This window comes from Macadamia integrifolia, unplaced genomic scaffold (genome assembly GCF_013358625.1).
Source record: "Macadamia integrifolia cultivar HAES 741 unplaced genomic scaffold, SCU_Mint_v3 scaffold2505, whole genome shotgun sequence".
NCBI lineage: Eukaryota > Viridiplantae > Streptophyta > Magnoliopsida > Proteales > Proteaceae > Macadamia > Macadamia integrifolia.
The window spans coordinates 20,636-38,960 of record NW_024868757.1 but is presented as its reverse complement, the minus strand read 5'-3'; the positions used below and the strand labels follow the sequence as shown (position 1 = coordinate 38,960).

The following is an 18,325-nucleotide window of genomic DNA, read 5'->3' as shown; positions in this document are numbered from 1 at the left end:
AAATCAAAATAAACATATAAATGGTTGGGCTAAACGTGTTGGGCCAAGTTGGGCTTGTAAAAAGGTCGGGTTGGTCGGCCACCCATCGGGTTTACCCCTTGCACAGTGTACTACCTATTTATAAACGGGTTGGGCCTGAGCCCGACACGTTTACTAATCGGTATAGGTCAATCTGGTCTTTAAACGGTCGGTTCCAATCGATCTAACCGGTGCAGGCTTGGGATTGACACCCCTAATGCCGAGTACAGGCTGGTTGGCTGACTGGTCGATTTGCGTTGAAAACGAAAACCTAACATCACGTGAATACGTAATCACATATAGAACATTACACCAATCAATTGCTTAAAAAATATTTTTTATTTCCTCACCTCTTATTGTCACGGTCAGGGTTTTAAATCTTAGAAATCGGATCGGTGTCAGTAGACATCAATACAATATCAAATTCTCAATACATCTGGTATAGGCCTGAATTGGTCAGATTTTTTTTTTTTAATAAGTAAGGAGGGAAGTAGATAACTATCGGGAGGCTCAAAGTCAAGATCTCCTGTTGAGCGTGGACTTTTTATACACCATAGCTCACCAATTGCATTAGGTGAGACCTCCGGGTTTTATTTTATTTTTCATGAAAATTTTGATTTTTTGAATGATTTTACCCTTGATTTGATATCAATACTCGATTCAAGATCAGCCAATATTGATATCGATATGATACAGCGAATCCAATCCTAATACTTAGAACCATCTCATCCACGATAGCACGATGTAAATGGATCGAATACCAATCAATTTTGGATTGGATGTCTTTGGATCCCAATATTTTTGGCCGGATACGGACCCATGGTTTTGTAATTTGAAGTGTACACATCCTAAGTCCAACTTCTAGCGTCATGCGGAGCGTTTGAAGGGAATGCTTCGCCCACTCTCTCTCCCCCCTTCGTCACTAGCCTCCTCTTTTCGAGCTTAACTTGACTTCAATCAATCCATGGCAGAAGTCTGAGGTCAACGGAAAGAAGTTGCTAAGAGATATCCGCGCAGATGCAGAGAGCTGTATACTTTTTTGATAAGATGCAGAGAGCTATATTCCCTTTGCCTAACTTTATCAAGATGTCAACTCATCTCCTGTGGACTTTAAAGAATCAAAGGGTATAATTATTCTTTCCACACGTACACGCGGTACGCCGAACACATAAATATGAATTATGAGAAATCTCTCTCTTTCATTCTCTTTTTGTGGTTATCTTTTCCGTCAGTCAGACCAAATCAGTCCTCCGCGTTTGAAGTTTTTTTGTTCTTTTTTAATTCATGAAGGACCGCGTCCTCAAGTCATCTTCAATCCCTCCCTCACCTCCCTCACCTCAAGTAGTCCAGTCTCAAGAACTACTCCTGTATAAGAAATCTCAGTTCTTCCCAAAATACTATAGCAGTTAGCCCTGTTCATCTTCAGCTGCGTATGAAGTTTCGATTAGCTGACTGAGGTCCCCCACTAACGTAATTCCCTTATGTTGCTCCTGGTAGAGCGATTTGAAATAGTTAGTGCCACATTAATTTCAATGTTGCTCCGAGCTGCTGCTGCTGCTGCTTTTCTTCATCTTCTTTTCTGATTCTGTATAAATCTGGACTCTGATGATGTAGGGAAACGGCACTAGAGCTTGATAATGGCGAGCGTGATGGGACCCTACCTCAAAATCACTGGTAAATCTGAATCCATATCCATTAATTGATATACGTGTTTATCTTTTGTTGAATTCAAAAATAAAAAATTCTTTTCTTTTGTACTCTTTTCTTGGCAGCCAAACTAAGCCTAAAAGCTCTATCTTTTCGTAGAATTATTTCTGAACAAAATAAGAAGCAAAATCAAACACCCAATTTCCTTTCCTCGAAGAAATTGTAACCATGCTTTGTTACCATGCATATGCGAATACGTACAGAGCTTAATTTTCCCAAAACATCTAGCTGAGCAGGGAAGATTGAAGATCCTCGCTGTAGCTCTGTAAGAAGGATAATGAAATAGCGGAAAGCTGGCCCAATCAGGTGCAAAGGATTCCTGTCCAAATCATAAGATATGCCAAAGTGACAAGAACCCTCTTAATTAATTAGGCCTTTGGAAGTAGACCATCTTCAAAGGAGAAGAGAAATGAAAAGGATATAATTAATGGATTTAAATCCTCTGCAATTCTTCATATTGCAATTCTTCACAATAATATCGGCAAAAAACAACAGTTGACATGGACTGCTCAGATTTGGAGGAAAAGAATGCTATCCAGACCAGTTTAAATTTGATTAAACCGGATCGAGATGATGACCCTATTGGTATATAGGCAGGATGGCAGTCTCACTAGTCGGTTAGCAAGCCGTGGGGTTGCAAGGGGGCAAAGGCCTCCTGCATAGCAGGGGTGTAGGGGCGCAGCCCTCCACTCGATTTTTTATTTGAGGACAATTTTATACTTTTCGGATTAAGGTTTTGTTTCGTTATATATTTATCGCGAAGGTTTATTTCTCTGTAATGCAAGCAATACTGAGATGTGTGAGAACGAGCACTATAATCCTATTCTGCATTGATGGTGAAGCAATATCTCATCTCACTAAGAATGTAGACATTCTTACCGAACCTCATAAATCTATGTGCAGTGTTTGTTCTTATTTTTCCATTATCTTCTACATCATTTTAAGATTGCGTTTCTACGTACCCAACCCAACCCATACTTTACTTTCTTTCTTCTTCTCTCTATTATCGTTCTTCTCTCTTGCACACTCCCTCGGTTATCTCTCTCTTCTCTCTTTGCATAATCTGTTACAAGACCACCATAGTGAGCGATTTCAAACAGCAACGAAACCCCTGAACCTGATCTCTGCCATTCTTGAGCAGAGGATAAGGAATTACTTCCTTGATGTTGTAATTTTACGGTAAAGGTTTCCCAGATCTGAATTATCTTACTATGAAGAAGAGACAGGTTACTGCTCTGTTGGAAAATCATACAGTTGAGTTCGAATTTTTTACTGGTGACTTCCATGGAGATGAATGGTTCTGCTGTTTAGGTGAAGATGGAGTCTCAATTAGGAGCTTGTAATGGTCTTCAGTAAGGAAGTCGAAGAGGAGGACGGGCTTTTTGATGGAGCTGGCATTTGAAGGATCTATTACCAATTTACCATTATTGATCCAGTATTCTGATCTAGAGAACCATTTTTATGGATAAGAGAAGAAATTTGAGTTCACTGAAACAAAACGCAAAATTACAATTTGATAATTGATAAATGCATGCGAGTTTATTATAATCTACCTCGTGAGAGTATATTCCAAAGCTTCGAGGGCGCTTTGGGTTTGTCAATCAACCCTAGCACCTCACACAACTCCGGAAACGAAGACTTTCTTATATCGGCATACACCTCCCCATCCCAATTCCTCTCGGTCAACTGCTCCGCCAGGCGCACCGCAGCCTCCACCGTCTCCTCCGCGCTATCGTGTGCCGAATCGATCATCCCCATTTTCACCGCCACGTTTCGTCGGGCGATCGGCGAATTGATCTTCGACCTCATCAACGCCATGAAGTAATCAGGGAAGTTGAGTCCAATATCGAGCTCGCTCATGTAGATCACTCCCTTGTCTCTCCTCATCAACACAGAGTCGGGCTCAGAGCCAGCATGAACCCTGCGGCAGCAGCGTGGCCGGACACGGAGCCTACGGCATCGGAAGAGAAATCAGATCGGCAACGAGCGGTTGGAAGAGATCGACCATTTGTTGGAGGCGTTTGTATGCGGCAGATTCGCTGCCGGCGGCTTGAGCCCATGCCAGATCGAAACCGTTGGAGAAGAACTTGCCTTCGCCTTTGGTGACCAGTGTGATGCCGCGGGTTGATTCGGCACGGACTCGGCGGAGAGCCGAACGGACTTGCTCTATGAGTTTGGGGCTGCTCATCGTCGCCGGTGAGGGTTAGGTTGAAGATGTTGCCGCGCTTCTCTAACGTGCACATCGTCTTCGTCGTCTTCATCTTCGTCTTCTGCAACCCCTTCAATTTTTTTCTCTTGTATGGGTTGAGTTGCGTCGGGTCGGGTCATCCTCATATCGGTTTGATCCGATTTAACCGGATTTAAACCGATTTAGGTAGCATCATTTTCTCCCTCCAGATCTTGGCCATCCACATCAGCAATGCCAAATGTCGCATTCTGCAAGTTAAATCCATAATTAATTACTTAAGGATATGATTTTATTTTTATTGTTATTTTTTTTGGTAAAATATTTTTATTGTTATTAAAATACGTTTTCTGGCCATGCTCATGTTTCATGTGGATGTGTACAGTGTTGATATGGGCGGACGTTCTAGCTGCATACGCATTGTGGGTGATGCAAACATACCTGACCAACGTTTGGAAGATGAGTATCACCAATGCTGCAGCCATAGTGAACGTATTCACAGGGGTCTCAACCTTGTTGCCACTCGCCTTGACTTTCCTCATGGACACCTTCTTTGGCAATTTTTGGATGCTCCTCTTCTCAAGCCTATCCTATTGTGTTGTAAGTATTTATTTCATGTTTGTCTTGTTGGGGTTCCACACGAAAATACTAATCATAGGTCAGACTATTCACATAATCTGATGAGAAGGCTTATAAGGACTTGGGTACCCTTATCTTAACTGCTAGCTTGATGAGTTCTACCTGAAGTCCCTTAAGAAGGGATTGGTGGTTTAGTTTAAAGCAGGAGGAACTAAGCTTACGTGTCAAATTGTGTGTAGGGTATGGGTTTCCTAGCAATGTCAACCCCTCCGGTCCTATCGGCGGCTACAGGGACATGTAATAACTACGATCCGGCATGTATCGGTGACACTCAAACAGTTCTCTTCTACATTTCATTAGTCCTAATAGCATTTGGCATGGCCGGTCACATCTCTTCATTAGGGCCATTCATCATGGATCAAGTACCACCTGAAGCAGGAGGAAATGTTGAGGCTCCACCAAATGAGGCTCCCTACGTATGTTTAGCCATCTTTGCAATGGTCCTTGTCCCCATCATTGCTGTGTTCGCTCTTCCATACATCAAACCTTGGTCAATTCGTTTTGGGATTCCAGCCATTTGTACCCTGGTTTCCACTCTCATTTTCCTTAGTGGACTCCATTCTTACATCTATGTGGAACCACGTGGGAGCTCTCTCACTCATATTTTCCAGGTCTACGTGGCCTCTACTCTCAAGATTCATCATCATAGACCCAGGGATGCTGCTCAACTTTACGAGAGGGATGACCATGATGATGATTTGGTGCCTCACACAAACCGTTTCAGGTACAAAACTTGATACTGAATTCTCTACCCAAGTGGGTGTTGGTTGAAACCCAATCACGCAGCGGAAGGAATCGAATTGAGATCTCTTACATTCTAAATCACATACATATCCAACAGTGGGGATCCTTCTCATATAGTGAGGGTCATCCAAGTGGAATCTCCAACCCCATTTGATGTAAGAGTCGGGAGGGATCATATGGGTGGAGATTTCACTTGGTGACTCTCGCCTATGTGAGGAGGGATCCCCACAAGTCTTGGATCCTCTACACTCACAAGGTGTCACCCCACATGGTGAGATCAATCAAGTGAAATCTTCAACCCATCTGAGATTGGGTTATAGGGGTCACTTGATTGGCCCTCACCATGAGGGGTGTCGGATAGAGAATCAAGACTCAATCTCTACTTGGGTAAAGGATCCAAATTCTCTCTCTCTCTCTCTCTCTCTCTCTCTCTCTCTCTCATAACAGTTTTTTATTGAAACTAAACAGGTGCTTGGACAAGGCAGCTATAATTTTGCCTAATCAGACTCAGGAGGAACAAGAAAGGAATAAATGGAAGCTTTGTAGAGTGACAGAAGTAGAAGAGACCAAGATTACAATACGTATGGTACCTATATGGCTAACCTTCATTGTTTGTGGCATTGTAATGGCTGTTGGGAACACTTATTTTCTTGAGCAGGCAAACCACATGAATCATAAAGTGGGACACCTAAAAGTCCCTATTCCAATCCTTCTAGCATTCTATGACATGTCAAAGTCATATGCCACCAAGCTTTATCACATAATATCAATCACCATAGGAAAGAGTGGGTTAAAGTATGTTGCACCAGTTGGAATTGCAACTGGAATGCTCTTATCCATCTTATGTTGCATAACTGCAGCAAAGGTGGAGGCTAGAAGAATAAATGTCATTACCAAACATGGTTTATTGGACAAGCCTGATGAGACAATCCCCATGAGCATCTTCTGGTTGCTTCCACAGTTTCTCTTACTAGGAGCCATGGATGGGCTTGCAAGAAAGGGAGTGGAAGGTTTCTTCCATGATCAGGTCCCTAAATCTATGAGGGCCTATATGGTTTTATTTACAGAGGCTGTGTTTGGAGCAGGAATCATTGCTAGTGTTCTTTCAGTCTATATATCGAACAAGGTCAGTAAAAGGGGTGGGAGACAAGGCTGGTTCCAGTACACCCTTAATAGAAGTCGCCTCGATAATTACTACTGGACATTGGCAGCATTGAGTGCTATCAACCTTGTTTTCTTTGCTGTTGTTGCGAGTTGCTACTCCTACAAGGATGGTGAAATAGAAGATGATGAAGATGATTTATCAGAAGATGAAGAAACCTCTGCACCCTATGATGATTCAGCCAGTTGTTGTTGTTGTTGATTAATAGATAAGAAGTCGGATTGATGCATTATCAAGTCAATGTATGTTCTACGCTTCCATTGTTAGTGTGATCAAATGGTTAAGCTTAATTCACACTAAATTTAATGCAGCATGATCCCTCAAATATTTTTCCCTTTTCCCCAATTCTATCATTGATCATGAAATAAGACCCATTGAAGGAATTGTTACAAAGAAAGGAATTTGTTCAACCCAAACTTTTTTTCTTTTTTTCTTTTTTGTGAACTAAAACTTCTTACCATTGTAGTAAGGCTTCAACAGCCATTAATTTTATGGTTAGGACATTATCATTCGTATCTCAATTGCAATTATATATAAGACCAACCCTTCCTCTCAAAGACACTAATATTCTTATTAACAGTAAGGCAGTTCTTTTTTTCATCAAATTAATTTAAAAATTCAATTTTGTCCTTAATCTAAAGCACCTTTAGGAATAAGACAAAAGACAAACAAAAAAAAGGTTACTATTGCTAAGCACGTCAAGAGGTGCCATTTAGACAACGCTTAAATTAATGCAATAAAAAAAATATTTTTATAGGGTCATATGATGGGTTGGAGCCTAAAATTGACCTGTGGCTAATCTTAAGATTCTTCTATAAAAATAAAAATAATAGTAATCATATTACAATTCTTTCATATATTCAATGGTAAGGATTGGCCACATCAACCCTCTAAATGAAGCGTGATACAGGATGATACATAGCTAAGTGATATTATGGATTCCAATACCCATTGAGGCCTTATCTTTTGTGTTATGGCATTATATGCTATCGTTGGGGGTGTACCGCGTGAACCAAACGAGGCAGCATGCATTAGAACAAAGGGAACCAATGCGAGCATAGGTGAACCGATTGATCGAACTATATACTCGATCAGCGGCTGACACTTAGGTCGGGCGCAGCCCGACCGATTGACGTTATTAAAGAAGGTCAGTTACCGAGCGACCCAATCAACACTAGGATATGAAAGGCAGAGTGGATGGCCAGCAACACCATATCTGAACAACTGATAGCAGCTCGAGACATCAGAACCATGACCGCACGATTGACCCAATGCCTTAGCTTTAATCGAGCGGCCAAAAAAGTAGCTCAGCCACCTGACCTGTATTGCTCGGCGTGTTAGTCCAACGGTTTTCCTCATCACAATACACCTTAGTGGACCATCCAGGTCTGACACGTGATTTACAAGCAAGAAGCGGATTCGTCCTAGTCTAGAAAGGACTCCTCAGAGGGGTAGCAAATCTTCCCTATGAAGAAGAATATCTTGCCATATGCCCCGAGATATGGTCAATATATGGAGCTCCCATAACTGGGACGTCCTCCATGTTCACTTTCCTGCTATGACGCTTGCTATACATGGACTTTTAGGAGCACTCGGAAGCTAACGGTTTGGGGACTCTCTTCATGACCGTCATCCCCAACTATAAAAACCTAGGTAAGCCCCCTTTACAAGGGATTGGCATTTTTCCATTCTAACTGGAATTTTTGTTTGCAAAGAAGTCCGACTTAAGCATTAGTGAGTCTCTCACCGGATCATCTTGATGCTCACTCTCTTGTGTTCTATTCTTTATGCAGGTTCCACAAACTGTCTATGATGATTTCTTGCTGCAACACTTTGTATCACCCTAACCTAGTATTGACCAAAGTTGGTTCGACCACACCCCATGGATGGTGTGTGATGGGGTAGAAGAGTACAGCCGGATGGAGAGGATCCAGCCTCGTACGTATTAGCCTATATCAAACATCTATTAAATGAAACTAGATAATTCAGGAGGGGCTTAAACTTTGTCCACAAGTAGACCCCAATCTTTACAATTGGTGTGAAGTTTCAATCCAAAGAGAGTTTTCTAATTATCTTCACTATTGTTATCTTGTAATTCTTTCCAATAGATTCTTTTTTTTTTTCGTTTCTTTGGATAGTCCAATGGATAACACAACTAGAGAATAGAACCAATTTTGGTAGAATGATCTTCCAGATAGATCGTTGGGTTGCATGGGAGATGCAAAATGATTGGATTGGCACGTGGGAGGGGGAGAGATGGTTGCAGAGGGCGGCAAAGGCGGCGCTGATTGCCAACACAACCCGACCTTAATTGACCCTCATTGAGCAGAGTTGGGCCCGATGAGCCTTGATTTTTGCCTGGGGTTAGGGTTTTAAAAAGATTTTATATACTACCTTAGGGAAACGTTATAAGGCCCAACTTATACACCATGTACCCCATGATAAATTTATTTTTTTTTTTGGTAAAATCCTACAATAGGTTGGAGCCTTGAATTTATAATGTGACTAATCCAGAATTTTTTCATTCATCCAATGATTAGCCACAAGCTAATCCAAAATGAAGAGTGGCTAATCCAAAATGAAGCCTCATATTGGATGACTCATAAGCAAAAATAGTAGATCCCAGTCAACGTTTCAAAACTAGGGATTCATCTCGATCCGATCGACCATATTTACCACTTATTTTAATTTTTAAATTAGTGTTTGGGATCATTTTACATTTATACCTTTTTTTTTTCTTTTTTTCTTTTTTTCTTTTTTTTAGACAGGAGGAGGGGTATCCGACTTTCGGTCGACTAAATCCTCTTTGGGCTCGTACATGACCCCCGCGCCACGTACTAACCAAGAGTTTCTGGGCCCTAGTGAAGGGTGGCCCCAAGGAATTATGTAGCAAGTTTTGATCACGAGACCTCGCTTCCTAAGGCGGAGTCTCATGTCCCCTCCAAGCCAGCTGCGCTAATCCCTTGGGGTTCATTTTACATTTATACCTTACTAGTGGAGGATCGAATCAGTAATGGAGATCTATCTCAGCTAATATCAATCCAATCGGAGCGATCCTGACCATAATATGTAAATACATGTATTTTTGATGTATCAAAAAGTATTATTGTCATGCTCAATTGACATACAAAATGTTTCATAAAAAATAATATTCATACATATCCATTGCCGTTCCTGAACTTACTATTTCCTGACCGGTGTTAAAACCATGATCCCAAGTTCCCAACACTCTTGGGGGCTGACTAACAATCGTTTAAATTATTGCCGTTGCTAAACTTACTAATCTACTGAGTGCCAGCACAAATTAGCGATCTTCTTTCAATTTTCTTTTTCTCCCTCGTCGATTAGGATTAGGATTAGGAGTGGGAGAAAGTTCGTTGCTCAAATTAACGATCTCTGGTTTGTAGGAAACATCCCCACCTTCGAGTCCCTAACTCCCTAGTCACCCTTTTCTCTTTTTTTTGCTCGTTTGTCTCTATCTCAGCATCTTCAGTGTGCAAACATGGCAGCACGGGAGCAAGCTGTGCTGCAATTTGTTCCATCATCGACAAGTTTATCCGCTAAGGTTCAGCCTGTAGTGATCTTCAACATGTGCTATTGCTACGTTAGACGCCCAGATCAGGCGGATATAGTCATAGACAGTAGGTTTTTTAGGGCTTCAGCTTTGTATGGTGATGCTTCGACTGCATTTTGGGAAGGCCTTATGATTAAATTATTGTGATGAGAAACTTTCTGTATTGGACGAATTATGTCTTTTTGCTACCAAACATTAGGAAAAGGGGGAAATCTTTATAATCTTGAGAATCTTGGGTCATCTAGCGATTGAACTCGATGGGGGCTTCGTACTATGTAATCGATTAATATGTTCTCTCTCTCTCTCTCTCTCTCTCTCTCTCTCTTACACACACTATGGTGAAGTGAGAAGTTGTAACCCGTTGTTTCTAGGCGTATACCTAAACAAGTGGCATAGAGAACCATCTCCCTATTTAATATATATTTGGCATAGAGGAGCGCACTAATGAGGTGTAGCAAAATGGTATCCTACATTGGAGGGCAACAATATCATTTCATGTGAGAAAGAGAGAGATAGACACATAAGTGCTAGTATACCCTACCCCAATGGCTCAGCAACTATTATCCCTATATATAAATAGGGAAAGGCAACAAGGTCGTTTCATGTGAAGAGATAGATAGACACAGAGGTACAAATGTACCCTATCCCAATGGTTAGAGAATATTTTACTTATATATAACTAAGGAGAGGGTTCTCTTCTTGGCAGCGTGGCTCCTATGCAAGCAGGGGCAATCACAGCATGTGCGGGAGCATCAAAATAGGAGAAATTTTTCGCATTCACAGGGGTGGGGTGGTCATTTTGCCTCCCTTCATTTGTGAGCGTAGGCATCAAGGTGCTAGGAAGGGTTCCTTTTCACACACACACACACAAGGTGTAACCTTCTTTCGATTTTCTTTTGTATTATTCCTAAAAGTTATTTAAAGTTAAGGGTAAAAAAAAAATTTTTAAAGTAATTTAAAAATGACTTATCATTATGTCATTATTCAAAACAACATTTTTAAGCAGGTATGTATAGTGATAGAGTTTATCCTCGCTGAAAAAATATATATATTAGAAATGTAAAAAAGTAAAGTTTCAATTCTTTTTTCACCAACATTGATTTCAACTAACGGTGTCAAAACCAAACCTAACCAAGCCATTTACACCAAAACTGTGAACCATCTAATAAGTGGTTCGATTTTGTTTTCAAAATTGAAACCATTTAAATCGTGGTAAACCACTTAATACATAATAATAAGTTAAGTCATTTATGATTAGAGTAAATGATTATGGTAAGAGTACTAAACTAATTTCATGAAAAAAATTAAAAGACATTTAAAAAATATAAAAATAAATAATTCAATTCAATGTTAATTTTACATCCATTTCAATACAAAAATTAATATACATATATATTTATATATACAGAAAACAAATCACTTAAACTGAGAGCGTTTAACAACCTTAGTTACACCTTTACAACAAAACAAGAAGTGCCCTTGGTAGCTAAGGCTGCCTCTCTAAGTTGGGAATGCTATTTCATGCAAGCATGGAATTTGTTAGTCTATGATTCTATATATGTGTCATGATTCTATACATGTTAGTCTTCGACCATGTCACTAAAAATCTGAGCAAAATAAACAATTTTTGGGTAAAGCTTCCGACAAGCCTAGCCCAAGAGAGGAGTAAAACGACAAAAATCTAAGCGGCCTTGAATTCACGCGTGCTCATTATAATAAAATTTTCAAGTCCCCTTGGTCTTCCACATTAAGTCTTCGCGATTATCACTGAAAAACATTTCCACTCCGTGTGTATCGGAATTGGGATCAGATCCCTCTTCCCACTGTCTCAATATCTCTCTCTCTCTCTCTCTCTCTCTCTCTCTCTCTCTCTCTGCGTGCGTGTGTATGTGAGGGTCAATGAGGTCTTCGAAGTAAGATAAGAACGTGATACAAAAAAGATGTCCGCAGATCTACATAGACAAATGGAAAGGACAGCAAAGACCGGCAGATGGCGCTTCACCCAATCCCTCACCACCACTCACTTCTCACTCTCCCATTTCAAGTTTCAAACTTCAATCCCTGGTTTCTATCCTCTCCTCCTGGTTTACCCATATCTTCCCACTTCTGTCTTTCTATCTTGGACCTGAGACTTCCTATTAAGCCTTGCCTATATTTTCTGTTCTGAGAATAGAATAACAAGTATGGCGCCTGAGAGTTGAGACAAATAAATAAAACTAAGCACTAATAGACAAGTCTCGTGCTGATATTGGAGAGAATATGCCTTGGGAATGTCATTAGCACGCAAAACGGATTTTCCGTGCAGTATATTATCATAATAGTTTATGATTTCCTTTGGAGTTAGTTATTTATTATATTATATATACTATAGCTATGTCTAAAAGGAAATATATAAACCATATTGTTAAGACAAAGTGGAAAGAAACCAAGGAGACCAAATATGACTGGGACCAACCTATCAAGTCATAACTATAAATAAATAAATCTCAATCAACCTAATAAGCTCATAATATATCTCAATCACTGAGACAAAGACAAGTAATATGTCCTTAAGTTACTAACGTTTTCTCTTAAAGTCTTAGCAAACAAATAGAGATGAAAATGTGCCCCTAATTGTTAAGAGAGAAAGGACATAAGAAAAAGCAGATTGCTTCTCTTTTCTATTCGTCCTGTGGTGTCTCCCTAATTTGATGGTTTTGTCTTAAGTTTGTGACCCCATTATGCTCTTAAAATAGATATTTTTAACAATTGCAGATTCACTGGACTCTCAGATAGAAATTTGGATTTATTACACATATGTTCATCTAGACCTACATATGAGAATCCAATACTTGTTCTTTTTTTATTTTCATATATATCATTCTTCACCCTTTTAATGACAGAAAGTTAAACAAGTATTGGATCCTCACATGTACGTGCTGCTAGGGATACAATGTCTTTAATTTTATCTTGTGGTAAAAATGGGCCAAAAATTCTAGAGGGCCGTCAACCCAAAGGAATCAGCCTACTTTGAGTGTTAATCATCGTTATTGGCAAGGCCTTGACCAACCAACAGGTCCATGCAAGGGTTCAGGGGCGATAATCCCCAAGGAAATTTTTTTAAGTCTATATGGGTATTTCTGTAATTTTCATATAAAGTTTCACCATATATTTGTAACGAAGTTTTCTTTTTCTGTAAGCAACCTGAGAGAGGTGTGTGGGCGAGCATTATAACCCTATTCTCTATTGATAGTGAAATTGTATCTCATCTCATTGAAGACATAAACAATCTTGTCAAACCTCGTGAATCTGTTTACATATTTATATTTATTTATCCATTCTTTTCTACATCGTTTTAGTGCGGATTATTCAAACTCTTCCAAAAGGAGGGAAAATGAGAAAAGATCTGAACAGTCAACTATAGTTAATGTTCGGTGTCAGCTTCCATCATCAGAACCGTCCAACTCATATGATCAGACTCGATTGACTTAGACCCTGATCACCTTATTTGTTATTGTCTGATCAAGAGATTAGGGAGGAATTACACTATAGTTTAGGAACCACACATAAAGACAAACCAGAATCTCTAGGACAGAACTGATAAGTGAAAGAAGGACCTATCACTATTCAGTATTGGCAGCTAAAACTACTCCAAGCCTCCAATCTAAGGGAGCTTGGGAATCCAAGTGGCAAACTAATAATAAAATGCATATAATATTAAGAAGCTAAGGGGTTTAGGAAATAAGAATTGATAACAAACAAACTTACTGTGTTGGTTCGCCGACCGAAACGTTGAACAGTGGCAGCTTTTGTGCATGTCTCCTTCCTCTTTTTCTCTTATCTGTGCACAAAAAACCAGGCGAGAACCATCAAATCCTCTGAGTTCCATCTCATATTTTTTAATTTTTTTAATCCTAAAATCAACGCAGAATGAAATAAACAAAAAGCCGATTCTGCTGTTGTTGTTTGATCATCAAATAAATAAAGAACAAAACAGAATAAACCCTAATTTGTAGTATTATATATACAAAGGATTCCAGACTATCAACTTTTGAGTTTCAGAAGATCAGAAAAGAGTTTCAGAGAAGAAATGGAAAGGTTAAGAAGCTCAGATATGGACGAAGGAATGTCAGGTTTTTATGTTAAAGGAGGAGGTGGAGGAGGTAATAACAGAGTTATTAATGGTGGAGGAACAAAGTGTGGACGTTGGAATCCAACTTCAGAACAGGTTAAAGTTCTGACCGATCTGTTCAGATCTGGACTCCGAACTCCAACCACTGACCAGATCCAAAAGATTTCTTCTCAACTTAGCTTTTATGGGAAGATCGAGAGTAAGAACGTCTTCTACTGGTTCCAAAACCATAAAGCCAGAGAAAGACAGAAACGAAGGAGAGTTTCCATTGAAGATTGCGATCCATTTGACAAAGCAGAGAAGGTGTTCCCTGCAAAACGTAAGTGACAAACCACAATCTCTAACTTCTATGTATGATTCAATCTCTTTAATTTGAAATTTTGTTTTTGCAGATTCTGGAGAGGTTGATCAGATTTCAGAGACTGAAAGAGTGGTGGAGACGCTGCAACTGTTTCCATTGAACTCGTACGAAGATTCGGATTCACAGAAGATAAGATTACTGAGAAACGATCGGAATGAGATGAAGATGTTTTCATGTTCGATGGGGAAAGAGATTGATCATCCACAATTAGATCTTCGTTTAAGCTTTGTGTAATCATTAACTACTAGATTTATGAGAAACCTAACAGTTTCAATCAAAAACCACATAAATTTCATAAAAATAAGGGATTCGTCGAGAAAAAATTACTGCAATTTGCTCTGATCGAAATGAAATTCTGTGTTTGTTGGGACTTGTGATTGATTTCTGTAGAACACGTCGATCCAGATCTCGAACGAGTGAATCTGTGAGTTGGGGAGGGGTTAAATGCTTCGACATTCTCCTCTGCTCGCAATCGTATCGATTGTTTTTTTTTTTTTTTTTCTCTGTGTTTACTCTGTTGGATTTCGGAAGATTGAAGTTTGGTCACTCCGTTTTGCGGAATATGATTCGTAGGAAAAGCATTAAATAAATAAGAGGGGGATACCTTTGGCCGTTCAATGCTACTCTGTGCCGCGAACAAAGTTCTCAGTACTGATTTCAATTTCCAAGGGTAGCTTTATTGACCGGGAACGGCAGAGAACCTGAGGGAGACGGAGATAGAATTAAGGGTAGTTTTGTCATTGTACATTCCATTTATCCAAATCCATAAATCTATCAATCGGTGGTATGCTTTCGTAATTCACGTAACGACGTTGTGTAATCTTCTGGTATTCTGCTCCGGCGTCGTCCTTTGCGTGGGATTGCATTTCCCTACAAGGCAAAAACGGAAGCAAGTTGACATGACTTAGAAGATTCGTGGTATTTCCACGATATGTCCACGATGTGTCGTGGGCACCATTATGATCGTTGGATCCTTTTCCATTGACGTTGCAATTATTATTATTATTTTTTTTTTTTAGAAACGTTGCATTTATTCATGCCCTCACTTTTTTTTTTTTTTATATATATTTTTTTGTGGGAAGAGGTTTTGTGCACTGCTAGGCAAGGTGCCATCTGATGGAGAGGGGGATAGGGATGATGGGAGTGCACCATAGACTCTCATCCAATGGTTGTGTGAAAGGTTGTGTACAAAACCTTTGCTCTTCTTAAATTACATTTCAAATATCTAATATTTTAAGAAAACACGTCTTACAAACTTCCCGTTTAAGGGAGAGTGGTAAGTAATCAGGTGTCATGCAAGAGGGATAAGAGAATCATTTCGAAAGGGAGAAGAGAGAGATACAATAGGTGTTAACTTACAGTATACCGATAACATGCCGATTCATGAATTATGTTTGGGATACATTATAATTCATGAACATGATATTTGGTTTTTTTTTTCTTTCTTTTGATATTTGAAACACCTCATGTTTCAAAAATGTAATATTTAAAAAACTTTTTCTCTCAACAAGTTGTGGTCTCGAAAGGACGTTATAAAACATACAGAACACTTTTATCAAGATTTCAGTGAAGCTTACTAGCACAAATAGCTTCACCACCATCATCATCAGCAACAGAATAATATAGCAACGCTACTGCCACCACATCCCCAAATGGAATATTGTCCAATGCCTGCCACAACACCACTTACTCTACTTTGGCCTTGTCCATGGGTTTGCTTGTTCATCAACACACATTTTGTCTCATCAAGGTAGATAATGTAGGGCCACTAACGCAAAGTGAGCACTGAGCAATACTAACACGAGTGCCGCACTGGCTGCTCTAGTGACACTCATGTTGGAGAGAACATGCAACTACCATCAGGAAAAAACTGAGAAAATAATCACATATAACATGGAGAATTTAACATAATCCGGCACGAATATCTATCTTCATTCAAGAGAACAAGATAAAAAATCTCTTTGTATCACTCTCCATCTTATAATATGATCTCCCTTTTGCTTGTGTTTAAGGTTTTTCAAATAAAGAAAATATATATATATATATATATATAAAACCTAAAAACCATAATTCCTATACAATTATAATTTTACTCATATACATGTGTAATTGACCAATAATTTGAAACAATTACAAATATAGACCCAATAATAATTATGTGAACTAACAAAATACAAGACATACCCAACAAACTCCACTTTGTCTTGGATTTTGCAAGTCACCATAAAGAAGACCAGTTTTGCTGCCGATTCTATAAACTATGTCATTGTCTTGGCTTGTTTGCTATACCAACTGACATGGCCCACACCCCCACCTAGGGGTGTCGTGTACATCTCACCACTGCCGCACGATGTATGTGACTCCACCTCTCCTACCGCTACAACTTGATTTGAGAGATCAATACCACTCACAAAATCCGAAACAAAAGACATCCACATTTTTCCAGACTCGCACTTGTTCATCGTTTGAACCATCTACAACTTCTATTGTCTACCTATACATGCATATTGCCTAAGTTTCAACAATAGCTTCACCTATTTCAACACTCCTTAAAAATTTGTACAGATTCTCAATCATCCATCTTTGTATCACAACCTATATGGATTTGTCAAAGGAAAGTGTCAAACTCCTTATACAAAAATAAGTTGCATTAATCCATTGGAATGGGATTTAGTTACTATAACTTTCAACATTATTAACATATTTAATATAATATCTTTAGATTGGATTTTTTTTTCTCAAAAATATCCCTTTCCTCACCATTTTATTTTCACTATATGTTTACTTATGAACGGTGTCTTGCAAATGTTTTACCAAAAAGAAAAATATCTTGCAAATGAGTTACTTATGCTAACAATGTTGTTCATATAACAATAATTTATGTCGATGCGAGGGGTTATAATTTTTTCCCCATTAAGGGATTACATTTTTTTTTCTTTTTGGTAACGTATAATGTTGAATTGCAAATGTTATCATCTTGTAATCGTGTCACATTGGTTATAGAAACTTCTATAGAGTGTGCACATGCTAAGTCACATACATATTATTTAACTTTCATAATTAATTTTCTTTTCTTTCCATTTAGCCTTGAAAAAAATAAATTCAATAACTAAGGATGATATATATACTTTTTCAGGTTAAGAGTATATAATGAGGATGAGCAACTAACTAGTTCAATGGTAGGTAATTAGGTAATTGAGTTCTAGTATAAGTTAGGCAACTCATACGAAAATCAAATAACATATGGTTCACCGAAAGTTTGGAACAGAATTTGGGACATTTTGATCTACCATAAGATGTATACATATTTTTTTAGGGTTTTGTTTACATTGAGCCTATTACCACGGTGATGTTAAAATAGAAATATCAGTCTCTTGATAATCTTTTGTCTTATATGCGATAATATTTGTCTTTTCTGACACCAACGACGATTAATTCAAAGTTTGGTGTTTTCATATACTTAATGAGCTCTCTCCACTTATTGCCTTAAGATTTTAGATTGATCCCTCCAACATGATATGAAAGCTCAAATCCATTGTTTTCCTAAATATAATTGAGGAGCTTTTTCTTGTTAACTCCTAGCTAGCAATTGATCCATTACCTACACAAAAATTATATCAAAGCCTTGAGAGATGAGTTTCTAATTCAAAGGTAGACGCTAGACTGTTGAGTTCGACCTTCCTATGTACCCCAACACTTCTTGAAATAATAGTAGTAGTATTTGTAGTGTGGCTAAATTTCTCTATCCAAATTCCCTGTGAAGGCAAAAGCATAAAGCAACACAATGACACAAGCTACCATTGGGTACAAGCACTAAGAACAAA

The 18,325-nt window shown here is 38.9% G+C and overlaps 2 protein-coding genes and 1 pseudogene across 4 annotated transcripts; 2 read left to right on the top strand and 1 right to left on the bottom strand.

Moving 5' to 3' along the window:
- The first annotated feature begins 1,332 nt into the window (after positions 1-1,332).
- Positions 1,333-6,800, top strand: LOC122066627 (protein NRT1/ PTR FAMILY 5.5). Of its 3 annotated transcripts, none has more exons than XM_042630457.1 (6): positions 1,333-1,488; positions 1,633-1,692; positions 4,296-4,510; positions 4,729-5,273; positions 5,762-5,874; positions 6,379-6,800. In XM_042630457.1, exons 2-6 carry the CDS (start codon positions 1,656-1,658, stop codon positions 6,654-6,656), a joined length of 1,188 nt encoding a protein of 395 aa, XP_042486391.1. In that variant the 5' UTR covers positions 1,333-1,488; positions 1,633-1,655; the 3' UTR covers positions 6,657-6,800. The 3 variants fall into 3 exon arrangements, with proteins under 3 accessions (XP_042486391.1, XP_042486390.1, XP_042486389.1); XM_042630456.1 differs by having other exon boundaries at positions 6,154-6,800; XM_042630455.1 differs by having other exon boundaries at positions 5,762-6,800.
- Positions 1,877-15,091, bottom strand: LOC122066628 (annotated as a pseudogene).
- LOC122066629 (WUSCHEL-related homeobox 5) lies at positions 14,123-14,735 on the top strand. The gene is made up of 2 exons (XM_042630458.1): positions 14,123-14,459; positions 14,533-14,735. The coding sequence occupies exons 1-2, from the start codon at positions 14,123-14,125 to the stop codon at positions 14,733-14,735; spliced, it is 540 nt and encodes a 179-aa protein (XP_042486392.1).
- Positions 15,092-18,325: the final 3,234 nt, after the last annotated feature.